This window comes from Cryptomeria japonica, chromosome 1 (genome assembly GCF_030272615.1).
Source record: "Cryptomeria japonica chromosome 1, Sugi_1.0, whole genome shotgun sequence".
Taxonomy (NCBI): Eukaryota; Viridiplantae; Streptophyta; class Pinopsida; order Cupressales; family Cupressaceae; genus Cryptomeria; species Cryptomeria japonica.
Window position 1 is genome coordinate 698,205,907 of NC_081405.1, and position 15,188 is coordinate 698,221,094.

Consider the following 15,188-nt stretch of genomic DNA (forward strand, 5'->3'; position numbering starts at 1 on the left):
CACGCAGACCAGCAACTTCAAGAAACTAAGAAAGACTCAATTCTCTCTCCAAACTCACCCAAAATCACCCCAAATCACTTCCAAATCAACCAACCTACTCACACTATGAAAGACACTCCCCAACACCAACTTCTGGAAATCTGTAATGTTATGACAGCAAGCTGAAAACCCACCAAATCATTCATATCTTTCTCTATACTCAACTGAAAACCCCCAAACTAGATGCAAATGAAAGATACAAAGAAGGCGATAAGGATAGAATAGATAAACAACAACTAACAATGCCCCAAACCCAAGACACACAACCCAAAGCACCTCCAGCATAGGTCGTACCAAAGCATAAGTTCGATTTGCAAGATAACTTTCAGTACACCACGAAAACCAATGCAAACTTAAAGGAAGAATCACCTAGGACATCAAAAACCAAGGAGCCAATACCCAGAAGCAGTAGGAGGTCACACAGAGACTTATGAATGAAAATATGCTTCAGCCATGACTTCTTCAGTAGCCTGGAAACACTCCAAAACTTGAACAACAGCAGAACCAACAATCCTACACTTCAACAAACTCGCAAATATCACTGAAAGGTCAGGTAAAACAGCTAGGTATTGTCTTGCAAGTATGAAACTGCATTTAGCTAGGAAGGCTCACTTCGAAGCTCAGATTTCAATTGCCAAACCGGCAGCATAACAATGCAATTTTTCAAGATATCAAAATGGGAGGCCAAACACCTGTATTTATAGTTTTTTCCCTCTGAAGTTCAAAAGTAAATGCTCCCAAATTCACCTCTCCAATTTGCATTTCAATTCACTATCACATGGTGTCCAAATGACATTTCATTTCATTTCCCAAGGTGGGCGCCCAAGTTGCATTTTAACCAATAATTAAACGAGTTCGAACTTGCCTAAGTCTTTAACATTAACTTAATGCATTCTTCAAATTTCAACACAAAACTTAGGAAAATATAACATTGATATTAGATGTAAATATGTCTTTTCCTAAGTCGCCCAATATAACATTAATCAGTAATAAAATAATTAAATATGAAACCTTAGGATAAGGAAATAATATTTAACTAAATCACTTATGACTCCAATACTGATTATCAACAAAATCCAGGATGAAGCTGAGCAATGAAGACCATTGAACTGCTACAGGATCATGACCCTGTCCAAATTGCTAAAAATAGAATTGCTCAATACCGCCACTTACTAAAAATAGTAAGTCATGGAATACTCCTCCGAAAAACATGATCTACGGACCTGGAGAAAGAGCTTGGAAAGCTCAATAAGACAACATCATCCAAACAGCCAAACCCTAACTTACTAAAAATAGTAAGTTCTCACTCCACCAAAGAATCAAATGCATGTTATGCCACCCTGGAGCTCATGAAAAACCAAAAGGAAACCATAGACAGAAATGAAGAATTCCCTCCTGGTAAACCCTAAAAAGCTTGAGCAGAACTTCACAAAAGTTGGAAACCCTAATTCTCCTTTCCACATAGCCTAAGGGTCTCCGGAATAGGCCAATGGACCACTAAGTGCACATCACTAAGAAGGGGACATTACAAAGGCACAAAGAAGGTATCCAACCTAGATTTACGAATTCTAGGTCCAATGCTAACACTCCCACTACCACTGGCAATGCTAGGAACAAGAGTAGTGGCACCTGCAGAAGAAGAAGCACTACCACTAGTAGGAGCATGGTGAGTGGGAAGATATGGAGGCATAGAAGAAGGCCCTCCAACACAACCTAAAGCTGTCCCACTTCCAATGGCCACGAGATCATCCTTTTGCTTCTTTTTGTTTTCAATTGCTTCAATCATTACATAGCACTCGCGTATGGCCTTAGTTGTTGCTTCAATACATGGGGCGACATCATGGCCACGCACACAAGCAATATGGTATTTCAATTTATAAATGCCTCCATGGAATATTGTTTTGCAAAACATACATTTTGTCGGCCCCTTTCTTTGCTTAGGAAAATCTTCATGAAATTTCCAAGCGGGGTCCTTCCTAATTGGGGGTCTAGAAGAAGACATTGTATACTAGTTTTGTGAAACTTGAGGCAAATAAGAAAATGAAGGTTGTTGCAATAAGAGTCATAAGACATTACAAATACAAAAAAAATTAGTGCATTCATTCTTTGTTGTGAATTCATTCTCATTGTACATTTTTTTCAAAAAAATTAAGGTAGGGTTTGTAAATTTTTTTTTAACAAAATGTAGGTTTTGATCAAAATTTCAAACCCTACTTAAATTTTTTTTTTTTTACAAACCCTACATAGTAACATACAAAAGATTTTGGAAAAAAATGTAAAACTTTCAAAAGAAATGAATAGAAAATGAAATTTTTGCATACAAGAAACAAAAAAAGCTCAAAAAATCAATCTTACCTCTTACAACAAGCTTGAAATGAGCTGAAAACTCTTCCTTTCCAACTCTTGATGCACCAAATTGAAGCATAATGCAGCCCCAATGCGATGAATGGATGACATCTTGAGCTTCCTCCTTGCTGGTTTTTCTTCAATGAAACCTTGTTTCTCTTTACAAGTCACTTTTCTCCGCCTATTTTGCCAAATGAATGAAATGAAGTTCACTTTTAGGGGAATAGGATAATAAAGCAAAAAAAAAACAAAACTTCAAAAACCTTTTAAAAATGTGTTTTTCTAGGCTGGATTTTATGCCCAACGTAGCCGAGTCTAGAAGACGGGACTCGCCGAGTTGGCGAGTTGGGCGAGTTTGCCCCCAAACTCGGTCGAGTCTGAGTCCGAGTTTGCTGGACTCGGGGGGTGACTCGGACTTGGACTTGCCGAGTTTAGGCGAGTGATGACGATTTTTTCGTTTCTTTGGTTTGGACTTTGGAGGCATCTATAAGGCCTGTAAGATCTGACTTGAGTTGAAGTGCCATCTGCAGACCAAAGGCTTTCCATCATTACAAGGGTTTGTAAAATCTGATGTAAGCTAATGTGCTCTTTGCAAACCAAAGACTACATTGGCATAGCTTGGGCTTTGATTATGGTCTGTGACATGACGTGTGAACCTCTTTATTTTTGTTGTTTATGAGTTTTTTAAAAACGAAAACACTTGTTCCTTTCTGTGTCGTAGGGGATGGCTAGACGTCCCTAGGATGGTCAAGGGACATACAAGCATCCCTTGCTCGTCCTAAGGTCTTCGAATATTTCCAATGAATTTGGGGGTGTACCAGAAATGTTTCCAATTTCTTTTTGCATTTTTGGAAATGGCTGGGGATGTTTTCAAGGCATTCCCGCCTCCCCCAAACATTTCCACTCTAGGACAGCCTGATTTTGGTTGGGTATGAATCCCTAGGTAACATATCTGTAAAACCTTATTAAGATATTCTTTATTGACTTGATTTCAAGGGAAATGGATCTTTTATGTGTACTTGCTGCTGAAATTGTTGTTCAATCTTGCTTACTCATTCTTGTGATATTGTGAGTTGGATATTGTTTGATAAATATTGCAGACTTTATATTGCAATAGTTATCAAATTGGGTTTTGTGTCTTTTTATACAAATCTTCATAGTTGATTCATAGTATTTTGTGTTTGTTTAATCTAATTCAGTCTTAGTGTTGTACACACAATTTTTAGTCTTTGGCTTTAGTTAGAGTGAGTGAGAATTTGTTATCCATTTTGATCTAGTTTGGTTTAAGATAAAGGACTTAAAAATATCTCATGGTAATGTCCCCGATTTTAGCTTGGAATTGTTTGGGGAAAAATAGGGGGGAAAATTATTTAATTTAATATTATATAAGTTGTCTCATTATATTTATTTAAAATCAGACGTGAGATGACTTTATATTTTATTAAATTAATAAAGTGACTAAAGTATAAAATAAAAATAATTAACAAGTCACTTAATAAATAATAATGTGTACCTACCCTCTTCTAGAAAGAATCTTATGATGGGTTATGAAAAGGATAAATAGAAGAGGGTGATTCATGATCAGGCATCGGTTGTTTGGTTATCTCTTGTTTCAAGTTGTGGAGCCATAGGTTGTCCACAGAAGAGATCCTAGGGAACAATACCTCCCTTCGATCAGCATAACTGAGGAGGTGAAAGACCCTCTGAAGGGTTGCTTGTGAGTGAGGAGCACCCAGCTTCTCACATTGAGCTTGAGGAGATTTTATGTCAGTCAATAGTTTGGGGAGTTTGCTTCAGACTTCTCACTAGCCTGTCATGTCCCCTCCTGGATCGTTATATATATACAGAGAGAAAGAGAGAGACCCTAAATGAAGAAATTATTATTATTAGTTAATATAATACTTACCATTGAATGATTATTTAAAATTCATTAATTAAATATTATTTATGAACATGATTTGAATATTATATATTATCAACATAATTTATATATTCAATAATAAATAATAATACAATTAAAATACAAAAGAAGAAAATAATATTTCCTGATTATTAATTTACAAATAATAATAAAACATAAAATAATTAAATAATATTTACTGATTGTTAATTTACAAATTATTAATAAGCCATTATTAACTTACACCGATTAACAAATATTATAAGCTTTAGCGCTCTTTGTAAAATGTGACTGGGGGGGGGGGAATAATGATTGGTAATGAATATTGGGAAGCGGTGACTTTTCAAGGAGTCACCGCCATTCCCAAATCCATTCTAATGGACACGACTTTCCACCAAGGATGTGGAGGGGAATAAAGGGAAGGTTCGGGGAAGATAGAGGGGGGAAAAAAAAAGAAAGGGAAAAGAAGATAGGAAGAGACCACGTAAGCTGCCTCAGCCACGTCTGCATTCTATTCAACCTGATAGTGGTAATAAGCAGTCAAAGGGAACTCAAACAAAGGCGCTGACCAGACTGAACACATACATATCAGCCACAAGAAGAGTTTATATGGAAATGAATAGCAGATTGGACTGAAAATTGTGAGAAGATTATCTACAAGTGTGTATGGTGTACGGAGTTTGAAAAGAAAGACAGATCAAAGATATACACCAAGTGTGTGTATAATAAAAGAAGATCTTTGTGTGAGAGTGGTGTACGTGTAGAATGAATAAAGAGATCTTTATTAGAATATCTTTCAGTTTTAAGGGGAGGACAAGAAGGCTGCTACATGGTTAAGGAGAAAGGTCTGAACGTTACAATAGGTTACGCACAGGTAAGTCTTGTAGGAATATTTTATTATATGTGTTAATAAATATAAATAATTATTATGAATATAATGCATATTTAATATATATGTTAATGAATGAATATTTTAATATATATGTTAATGAATATAATTAAGGCATATTTAATATATATGTTAATGAATGAATATTTTAATATATATGTTAATGAATATAATTAAGGCATATTTAATATATACGTTAATGAATATAAGTAATGAATATTTTGGAATATACGTAAATAAATAAATATGAATATATGCTAATGAATAGTTTTCTGAATATATGTTATGGAATACTAAGAATATGTAAATGTAGATTGTGGAATGGAAAATAGTAATGAATTGTTAAATCTGATATAAATGTGATGGAGGCTATAGGGAGGAAACTCCCTTAGCCTAATGGAGGGATTATGATAATCCCTGGAAGGCAGTATATACTGAAGATCTATATGCATATATATGGCTTGGTTGACTAAGTTCATCCAAGAAGAGACGGATCTGGTCGGTCCCCTCTGATGGACTTGGATGATGAGATGCATCATCCAAGGCAAGGAATTGACATATGGTCTTCCTTGGATGGCTTGGGTGTAAGAAATTGAAATCAAGACAAGAATCGAATTAACCTTCGATTTCCTGGATGGCTTGGGTGTAAGAAGTTACATCCAAGACAGGAATCGAATTAACCTTCGATTTCCTGGATGGCTTGGGTGTAAGAAGTTACATCCAAGACAGGATTCAAATTAACCTTTGATTTCCTGGATGGCTTGGGTGTAAGAAATTACATCCAAGATAGGAATCGAATTCACCTTTGATTTCCTGGATGGCTTGGGTGTAAGAAATTACATCCAAGACAGGAATTGAATTCACCTTCGATTTCCTGGATGGTTTGGAACCAAGATGGGTTCCAAGAAGGCGAGCCTCACAGTCGCCTAAGTACATATCTCCGTATGGCATTCGTATCCTTTTTATTAGATAAGAATTGTGATTAGTGTTAATTAAGCATTTTAAAGTTAATTATCAAGTAGATTATTTATATATATATATTTGTTGTATTCTAACAATTTGTTTTGCAGGACAGTGATCACTAACTAGTAGGGAAAATACATAGACACAATTTTTAACTTTGGGGCATGTTTGTGCAAATCTTCATAGTGGAGGTCAGCGATTTGGTCTAGAAAGGTGGGTGATATTATTTGTTATTTTTTTTGGAGGGCAGATTGAACTATATTGCTGCTGTTGACATATTGGTTGCAGACTTCATCCTCCACAATTTTGTTCATACATCTCCCATTGTGCATTGATTTTGACATTGAAAGCTAGCAATGTCAATAGGAGGGTAAGGCGATTGCCTCTTGATATTTTGTATGACATTTTGGTGACAGTTTGGGCTACATTGGTGAATCCGATCAGAACAGTCTTGTGGCACTTGAACCCTCAATTTGGGTTGATAGTTACATGGTTTGGCCTTGAGACATCTTATTTGGTCAAGCGCCATCATTTAGAAGTGAGACCGATTCGTTTGAAGAAGGAATTGAATACTTGTATGCAGATTACATTGAGTCCTCAGTCCTACCACTTGCAGCAGCAGGGGCGGCATAAGACATAGCTTGATCTTGCACATTGGAGCCTTCATATTGGTGGATATTGTTTGTATCTTCATCGCTTCACTTGGGCGAATTTATATCAGGTTCCTAAGGCATCTCTTTTCATTGTAATTTTCAGTTGTTTGTATGAATCATATGAATGGTACTTGTCCTCAGAAAATCTGAGAATTAGTAATGATTATCAGACCATGTTGTAATGTCCCCAAGTAAATTAATCTATTTTGAGATATTATTACTTCTATATTCTAAGTGCAAATTTAAAATAAAAACTGAAATTAACACAATTGCTTAATTTATTAATTGTTGAATTACGTACATGTTATTAGTGTAGTTATGTTGACCTTATTACTAATGCAATTTGGAAAGGATCATGATCCTGAATAGGTTGCTTTGATATCTCAGCGCAACATCTTCCCTCAGGGTTTTGGATCCAAGCCCATACCTATTTTGGGATAACACCCTCAAGGATTTTCTAGGGTTGCTGATCTCTACCCATCTCGGGATAGAATGCTCGATGGTTTTAAATAGGCCTTTCCCTATCCATTCATGCACCCCCGCTTGGATTATGTTAATATTAAATAGGTAATTGCAGTCTAATTATCACTTATATATATGTGCATTGATTATACGATTTGATAATTTGCTTAGTTACCAACTTAAGAACCTTGTTGATTGATTACGATAAATGAATTGTAATTGCACTAAATTATGAACTCATACCATAGACATGTTCTCTTGCCTCAGAACATACGTACCTGGTTAAGGTCTGAGCAGAACTGGAGGTATAGGATGGACGCAACTGTACATTCCTCAGTGATTATCTCCCTGCTCCCCCTTTCCGTAATCCTCTCATTTATCACGATGACCCTGTTTATACGACATTGGATGGATGCCTCCGTGGTCGTGACTTTTGCGAATAGTCATGCTGGCTGTATACTGTTTCATACTTTACACTGCATCAGCAAATCGATGGATTAAGCGCTTACCATAAGTTGTTTCACAGAAACGATTATAAATGGTTCTTAATCAATAATCGGTTATATGTGGAAATTAGCCAATAAAGCAATATTAGTGTTTACGGATTGATAACATATTATATAATACAAATATATTTCATATAAACATAAACATAAACATGTGTATGAAGTAGCATCAGATAGCATAATATATTTATTATGGCAATAATATATTAATTCTAAGTAGAATAATAATATATATATTAAATTCATGTATACATTTGCTACTGTAATACATTTTATACAATAAGGTATGTAATTTGAATGTTCGGGTAGGGCTATCACACACGTGTTCTTGAGTTTGTAATGATTCATTGAGCTATTATATGAATGAGGATCAAAGCATATAGGGCTGCACTTTACATGATTGAATTCTGAAGTGGTATGTCATCTGTTTGACAAAATGCCAGTCCATAGTCATTCATGTTTATGAGCTTCAATTGTGCTAGTTGCTGTCTATGCTCTACATTGGTCATCACACTCCATTTTCAGGTTATTAATGAATGATCTTTATTAAGTTTTAAGCGTTCTATGTCCCTTATAACAAACTGAATTGATATCAGCAAGCTAAGCTCTTGTAAGACAAGTGTTTGACGAAAATCCTAAAGGGGTTAAGACTGAAAATTCATATCAGAATAGGTGAGGGACATCACACTTATCTTGTGTAGAAGTGTTAATAAGTCTTGTGCCCTTTCCTGAGAACCAAAAAGACAGGTGTTTATTTTGAAGTTATTTGTATTACATATTGAAAAACAATTGTTTGGAGTTCTGGAGTTATATTTTGATTACAAAGGAGCTTCCATTTCTAATTCGAGGAAATGTTTTACATGATACATGGTTCCATTTTTTATTGTCTTGAAAATGCAAATTAATAAACTAAAAGAGTGTTTTCAATTCAATTTCCTCATGCTCTATTGAATCATTCTTATGACACAAAATACAATCTATTATACCTTCCTTTATTCAAAATTCGGAAGGAGTGAGGTTTTACCAATTTCCTTAGGTGAAGTTTTGGATCATACTAGTATATTCTAAAACACTTTGCCTTAAGTGAATCTTGTGTGCATAGATATATTATCATCTTTTACTTATTTGGCTAATGTAAAGATGGATTTAATTTTTACTTTGGGATTGTAATTTAATGTTGTGAACCTATTTCTTTTTCTCCTTATGCACTTTCTCATCCCAATAATGGATCACGGAGTGTGATTTGAAATGTTGATGCAAAAACTCTCACACAATCAAATCCAGAAACAGCATTCTCAACTATTCATAAGTGTCCAAAATGCATCTTCTTGTATGCATGTGTGATATGTTATCAATGTTTTAAATATATTTTCGAAGTACACTTTGGCATCTAATGAAGAGAGAGTACATCTGTATACTTCTAGAAATCTCTCTGCTCTTGTTCACGTGTGTTTCTTTTACGCTGGGATTTCTCTCATCATTCATCTAAAATTATTCTTTACACCAACTCTGTAAATAAATACATGTACTAAAGTCCGTCAATGCATTAAGGATATAGCTATAAGAGTAATTTTTTAAACTTGATTTTTTTTTATCACAACCTTAAAGAAACATGATTTTCCCAGCATTGTTAGAAGAATTTGGTGCATGTCAAATGAGAAGTGAAGAAACCTTACATATAAAATTTCCTTCAATTGACCTAAATATGTTTTGTGGTGTTAGATGTGGAGAACATATCTGTTCAGTCTATCCAGTGCGTGCTACAATCCCATCTCTTTAGAAGAACTTACATTAAGTTGTATAAATTGAATTTAGATAAAGCTAACATCATTGACAAGCTTGCATGCGTGTCAATATTCATGATTCCATTGTATCACTTCTGGATCAGCTAACTGTCCAATTTTCTCCAATTGCCATTATTATGTAAATGCTCAGAAACTGAAAAGGACTGATCGTTTCAAATGCTGAACATCATATTTTAGGTTAAGAGGGAATTTTTATTAGAGTTGGATACCTTTGGATAGTTTGCAAAAGAATGGATTTTACCAGCTTTTGTCTTTGCCAAATATATATTTGATGCACCTAGGCATTACATTATTGTCATTATTGCAGATTTAAAGTTCTAAGTTGTTTCAGTTTCAATCGTTTTATATCTAAGAATTTAGGATTTGCACTGTTATCACTTATCGTTAGGATGTTGAAGAGATATTCATATATTTAATCAAATTATCCTTTTGGTCTTGATGTTTTTAACTGTTGATTATACGTGTCATCTATATTCTTTTAGTTGGAGTATTGTTGTTAGAGATGTGAATTTCTCATGGCTTATGAATTGTGTCCTCAGATTCATTTGACATGGAGTGTCTACTTGATTGCATGACAATGTTAAAGCAAAGGAAGTCAGTTGATATTCCTAGCTTTAATCACAAGCTTCATCAAAGATGTGCACCTGTCCGCAAGGTATTTATGTTACCAATCACCATTCTTTGACTTTATCAGAAAGAAAACACAATTAAGTTCTGATCAATCAAATATGAAGAAATTCCTTGCAATGTTTAGGCCAGAACTTTCATAAAGAGACACACATGTGAATTTTGGTAATTAGATTTAAATGATACCTAATAGAATTAGAGTGCTAAACAATCAAACACAAACGGTCCACTAATAAAAGAATCTCCAAAGCATAGAATTCCTTTCTTTATCATCCCCATCATGCAAGAACAAATAAGGATAAGAAAATTCAGACTAGTAAACCAAATGTGGAAAGGGATCAACAGTAGCCTCTGAAAGGGCATAAATCTTGAATGTTGGGAATTAGAGACATGTTTGGATGGAAATCATTTTTTGCATTTGTGCCTTTGATATGACAAAAGCAAGTGAATTTGTTGGATCTAGGGAAAGTATTGTGTTCCCTTTTGGAAATAGTGCCATGGAGAAGACCTCTATTCTATTCCCAATCCTCATAGGCTAAAGGGCAAAGCAAAGGAAATCAATCTTAATATAATGGGCAACTTAAATGTTTGTGAACCAAGAGTCTTCTGTTTTCTGTTTGCTTGTTTTCAGACTTCATATCACATAAAGTGCTTAACTTGACATTTATTCGCATTGAAAGAGACAGGATAATCATATGCATAAATAACAAGCTCATCATATAACTTTTGCAACATTACATATAAGCTGGAAATCAATATATTACAATAACCAGTCCTGAAAATACACTTTTAATGAGATTTCAAGCCATTAAAAGCAAGCTGACCAGCTACCAAAGTCTGCTCCAACACACTAAATGCATTAAAATCTATCACCAACTCATACCAAATGCCTTCCAGCTGTTAGGACTCTCCTCCAAGCTCAAATGCCTCACAAAGATGGAAGACTATCACCCAAAAATGCAGATTTCAGACCCCGAAAATACCATATTCCACAATGGAGAATGGCGCATTGTAATGACCCCAATTTTGGCTTGGAATTGTTTGTGTTAGATTTTTGGAGAAATAAGGGAAAATTATTTAATTTAATATTATATAAGTTGTCTCATTATATTTATTAAAAAACATACGAGAGATGACTTTATATTTTATTAAATTAATAAACTGACTTAAGTATAAAATAAAAATAATTAAAAAGTCACTTAAGAAATAATAAAGTGTACCTACCCTCTTCTAGAAGGAATCTTATGATGGGTTATGAAAAGAATAAATAGAAGAGGGTAATTCATGGATGACCATCAGTTGTTTGTTATCTCTCTTGTATTGTGGTTGTGGAGCCAAGGGCTGCTTGCAGATTTGGTCTTAGGGAACGAAACCTCCTTTGATCTGCATAACTGAGGGGGTGAGAGATCCTCCAAAGGGTTGCCTTGAGAGTGAGGGACACTCAGTCCTTCACATTGAGCTTGCTGAAGTTTTCATGGTGGATGGGTATCCATGGCATCTCCAGAATTTCAGATCGAGTGCCCATCTTGCATCGATTTTCATTGAAATAAGGAGGCGATTTCTTAGTAAATACTGTCAGGAAGAATTGTGTGGAGTTTGGTCTATTTGCAGGTCTGATAATAAAATCAACTTCAGCCTTCATTCCACCGATCTTGTTTATAATCCCACAATTAAGCATTTGGGCATTTTGAAAGGGTCGACATCTTTGGAAGCTTGAGGCAATTCTTTGTGAAGAAGATTGAAGGGGTTGAAATCAGTGTCGGGCATCCATTTTCAGTTCTGAAGAAATTTGTATCAGACTGGTCTAGACCCACGATTTTGCAGATCACACATTGTTTGAGCATCGAACTTCATCTTGATGGATAGCGCTTCACTCTAGGGGTTAAGGCGATTTGTCTTTGACAACATTTGGAGGATAGCAGTAGAGATGTTGTTTATTACCAAGCCCTCCATTATCAGCTGCAGGGGCAACTTGAGAAAGAGGTCGAATTAGCACCTTGGAGGCTTCTTTGACCTTGATTTTGCTTGCTTCTTCTAGGCGCTTTAACCCAGGTTCAATTGCCAATTAAATTTCTTTGTAATTCTCAGTTTGAATGCATTAGTTTATGACTGTCATTTGTCCTGAGAAGTCTGAGAATTATTAATTGTTATTAGTCCATGTATTTGATCTTTTTAATGTCATTTCAAGCTATCATATGAATAAAGGCTGAAGGAGTTTATGTCTGAATCTTATATGATTAATTTCTGAGGTTGTATGACAACTATTTGACATAATGACAGTTAGTAGTTGTCCTTGTTTATGAGCTCCAATTGTCTTGTCACACATCTAGGTCGCCGTCTAAGCATTACATGATTATCATACTTTCATTTCAAGTTATTTGTGGATGTTCTTTCATGAAGAATCAGTGTTTGATGTCCCTTATATCAAACTGAAACTAAGACCAGCAAACTGAGGCCCTGTTAGCCAAGTGTTTGATGAAATATCTAGGCCAAAAGATCAGAATTTTATATCAGAATGGGCAAGGGACATTACACGCATAGGCCCAAAGGGGTGATCTGAATTTAAAAATCAATGCTTCATATAATATTGCAAATGACACCCTCTTTTGAGTCGTCCAAATGCTAGGAAATTGATTCTTAATAGGATACTTTGTTTCTGTAATGTCCCCTGTTATATTTTTTTTTTTTTCATACTTCAAGAAATTTTGACAATCAAAATAAAATAGAAACAAAAAATTAATTTTGAAAACAAATAGCTGGAAACACTAGATCAAACCCTGTTGTGCGTTGCACACACTCCCTGTCGCCGACAGGGTCCCCTTTCCTCTTTTTTGGTCTTTTCGCCTCCGCCCTGTTGAGTTCCGTGTGGGGTGTCTCGTGTCCTTTTGAGCATGCCCGTAATTAGTCCATGAGATGATGATGTTATGAGCGGAAGCCTGTGAATTTGCAGGGTGAGTTGAGCCTTCGAGCATGAATTTCCAAGAGACAGTTTAAACCTGAAAAATTGCCTGAGATAGGCGTAGAATGATAGAAACTGGCAGAATCCCCCAAGAAAGATAAAATGTTTGAAGGTCGCATGAGGACCCAAAGTGTCGATTTTCGTCAAGGATATAGGAGAGACAAAAGGATGCAAAAGGTTTAAAGTTTCAAACTCCTCCAAATCCTGAAATTCGCACTAAGAAGGAAATTACATGAGGTTTTAAAGTTTATAGAATGGATGAAAATGGCGATTTTCGCTAGTTGGAGGGTAAAAGTGCGAAAACCTTGCAAAATGCTTCAAATTGCCAAAGTTGGCAAAGTGGGTCAAAACCTCGAAAATGGCATCACAAGGTAAAAGTGCGAATTTGAAAAAACACCTAAAAGTGCCGAAATTCGCAAAAACCTCCCATTTGCCGAAAATCGCGATTTGGAGGACAAGTGGGAGAAAGTTGAAAGTTTGAAAAACTCCTTAAAGGTGCGAAGTTGGCAAACCTCTCCAAATCGCCGAAGTTGACAAACCTCTTCAAATCGCCGAAGTTCGCATTATGGAGGTAAATCGCAAAAGATTTTAAAAGTTGAAAAGTGCATCAAAATCGCTGAAGTTCGCAAAAGCCCCCCATTTGCCGAAAATCACGATTTGGAGGATAAGTTGCGAAAAGGTAAAAATGCAAAGTTTAAAAAGTGCACCAAAGTGTCAAACTTAGAAAAACCCCCGAAAATCTCACTTCGGGGGAATAGTGCCAAAAGTTTAAAGGTTTTCAAACACCCTCCAATTGCCGGAAATCGCGATCCGAAGAGTAAACGCCAGGGTTGAAAGTTTGAAAAGGCTCTCCAATTGCCGAAGTTCGCATTCATAAGGTAAAGTGCGAAAGAGTAATGGGTTTTCAAAACGTCTAAAAGGTGCGAAATTGGCAAACCTCTCCAAATGGCCAAAGTTTGCAAAATGGCTCCAAGCTTCGAAGTTCAAGGGAAAATCGCGCCATAAGTTCGTTCATAAACCTGGCAACCACGTCTAAAATCCCAAATGTGAGGGAAAACGCGAAAGTTATATATCTTGCATCGCTTTCTAGTTTGCTGAAGTTTGCGTGAAGGCAAGGTTTGCGTAGGAAGTTTGAGCTTTGCAAGGAGAGTTGTATCGCCATTCAAAAATCGCAGAGGTTTGAAGATTTAGAGGGTTTTCAAAATGCCCAAGTTTGACGCCACAAAAGAAGAGAACACAGAGGTAAAGTTTGAAAACATTGCAAACCCCCCCCCTCTCCAAAAATTGTTAAATTTAAGTGTTTCTAAGCTGCATTCTCCGAGCCTTAGGCGCGGAAATCATGAATGGGAGTTAATCGTTAAACTTTCAAATTGCAGAACTCTCTCATTCCTAAATTTACAAATTGTGAGTTTGTCTTCGCAAAACGCAGGGCATAAGAGGCATCATTTTCCAAATCCAAAGGAATTCATTCTTGCAAGGCAGGTTGTGCGAATTCACGCCATTCATTTTTCGCCAGGTAAGTGTGCTTCGCCTCTCTTGAAATCATTGAAAATATGTGCAAAATTGGATAGATATGTCTGTGTGCAAAAGTTGATTAAAACGATTAAATCTTAAAACGCATCTTTTCCCCGTGTATAAGACGTCAGGCAGCGCAATTGAAATCCGAGTCTGTTCCTAGGAGTCAGCTAGAAAATGCATTTTCAGACTTAGGAATTTCTCAAGCTTCGTCCATTTTGAAAATTGATCCTGGAATGCCTAAGTATAAATTTGTAGTCGAAAAGCTCCATAAATATTCATGTCTAAATCAATCAAGCTTTTTAGCTAGGGTGTCATGCTGTTCTTTAAGTTCGGTTTTCGAGTCAATCCTTGTATGCTGGTGTATCCCTTTATCTAACTCGCTTCATTTTCTTTATATTGTCTCGTAATCCGCGTCTGGCTGTGCAGGATAAATGCCTAAATCGGCAGTAGAATCATCGAAGACACCTACTGCAGTCGAGACATCACGAGCGTCCAAGTCAGATATCCCTTGTAGAGTCGAA

The 15,188-nt window shown here is 36.0% G+C and overlaps 1 protein-coding gene across 4 annotated transcripts in view; it reads left to right on the forward strand.

Moving 5' to 3' along the window:
• LOC131044634 (uridine kinase-like protein 4) overlaps positions 1-15,188 on the forward strand; it is a 345,831-nt gene that overhangs the window by 103,383 nt on the left and 227,260 nt on the right. For all 4 annotated transcript variants that reach the window (XM_057977995.2, XM_057977992.2, XM_057977993.2 and 1 more), the window contains one exon: positions 10,103-10,218. In XM_057977995.2, the coding sequence (XP_057833978.2) occupies positions 10,103-10,218 (116 nt within the window). The remainder of the gene's footprint in view (positions 1-10,102; positions 10,219-15,188) is intronic.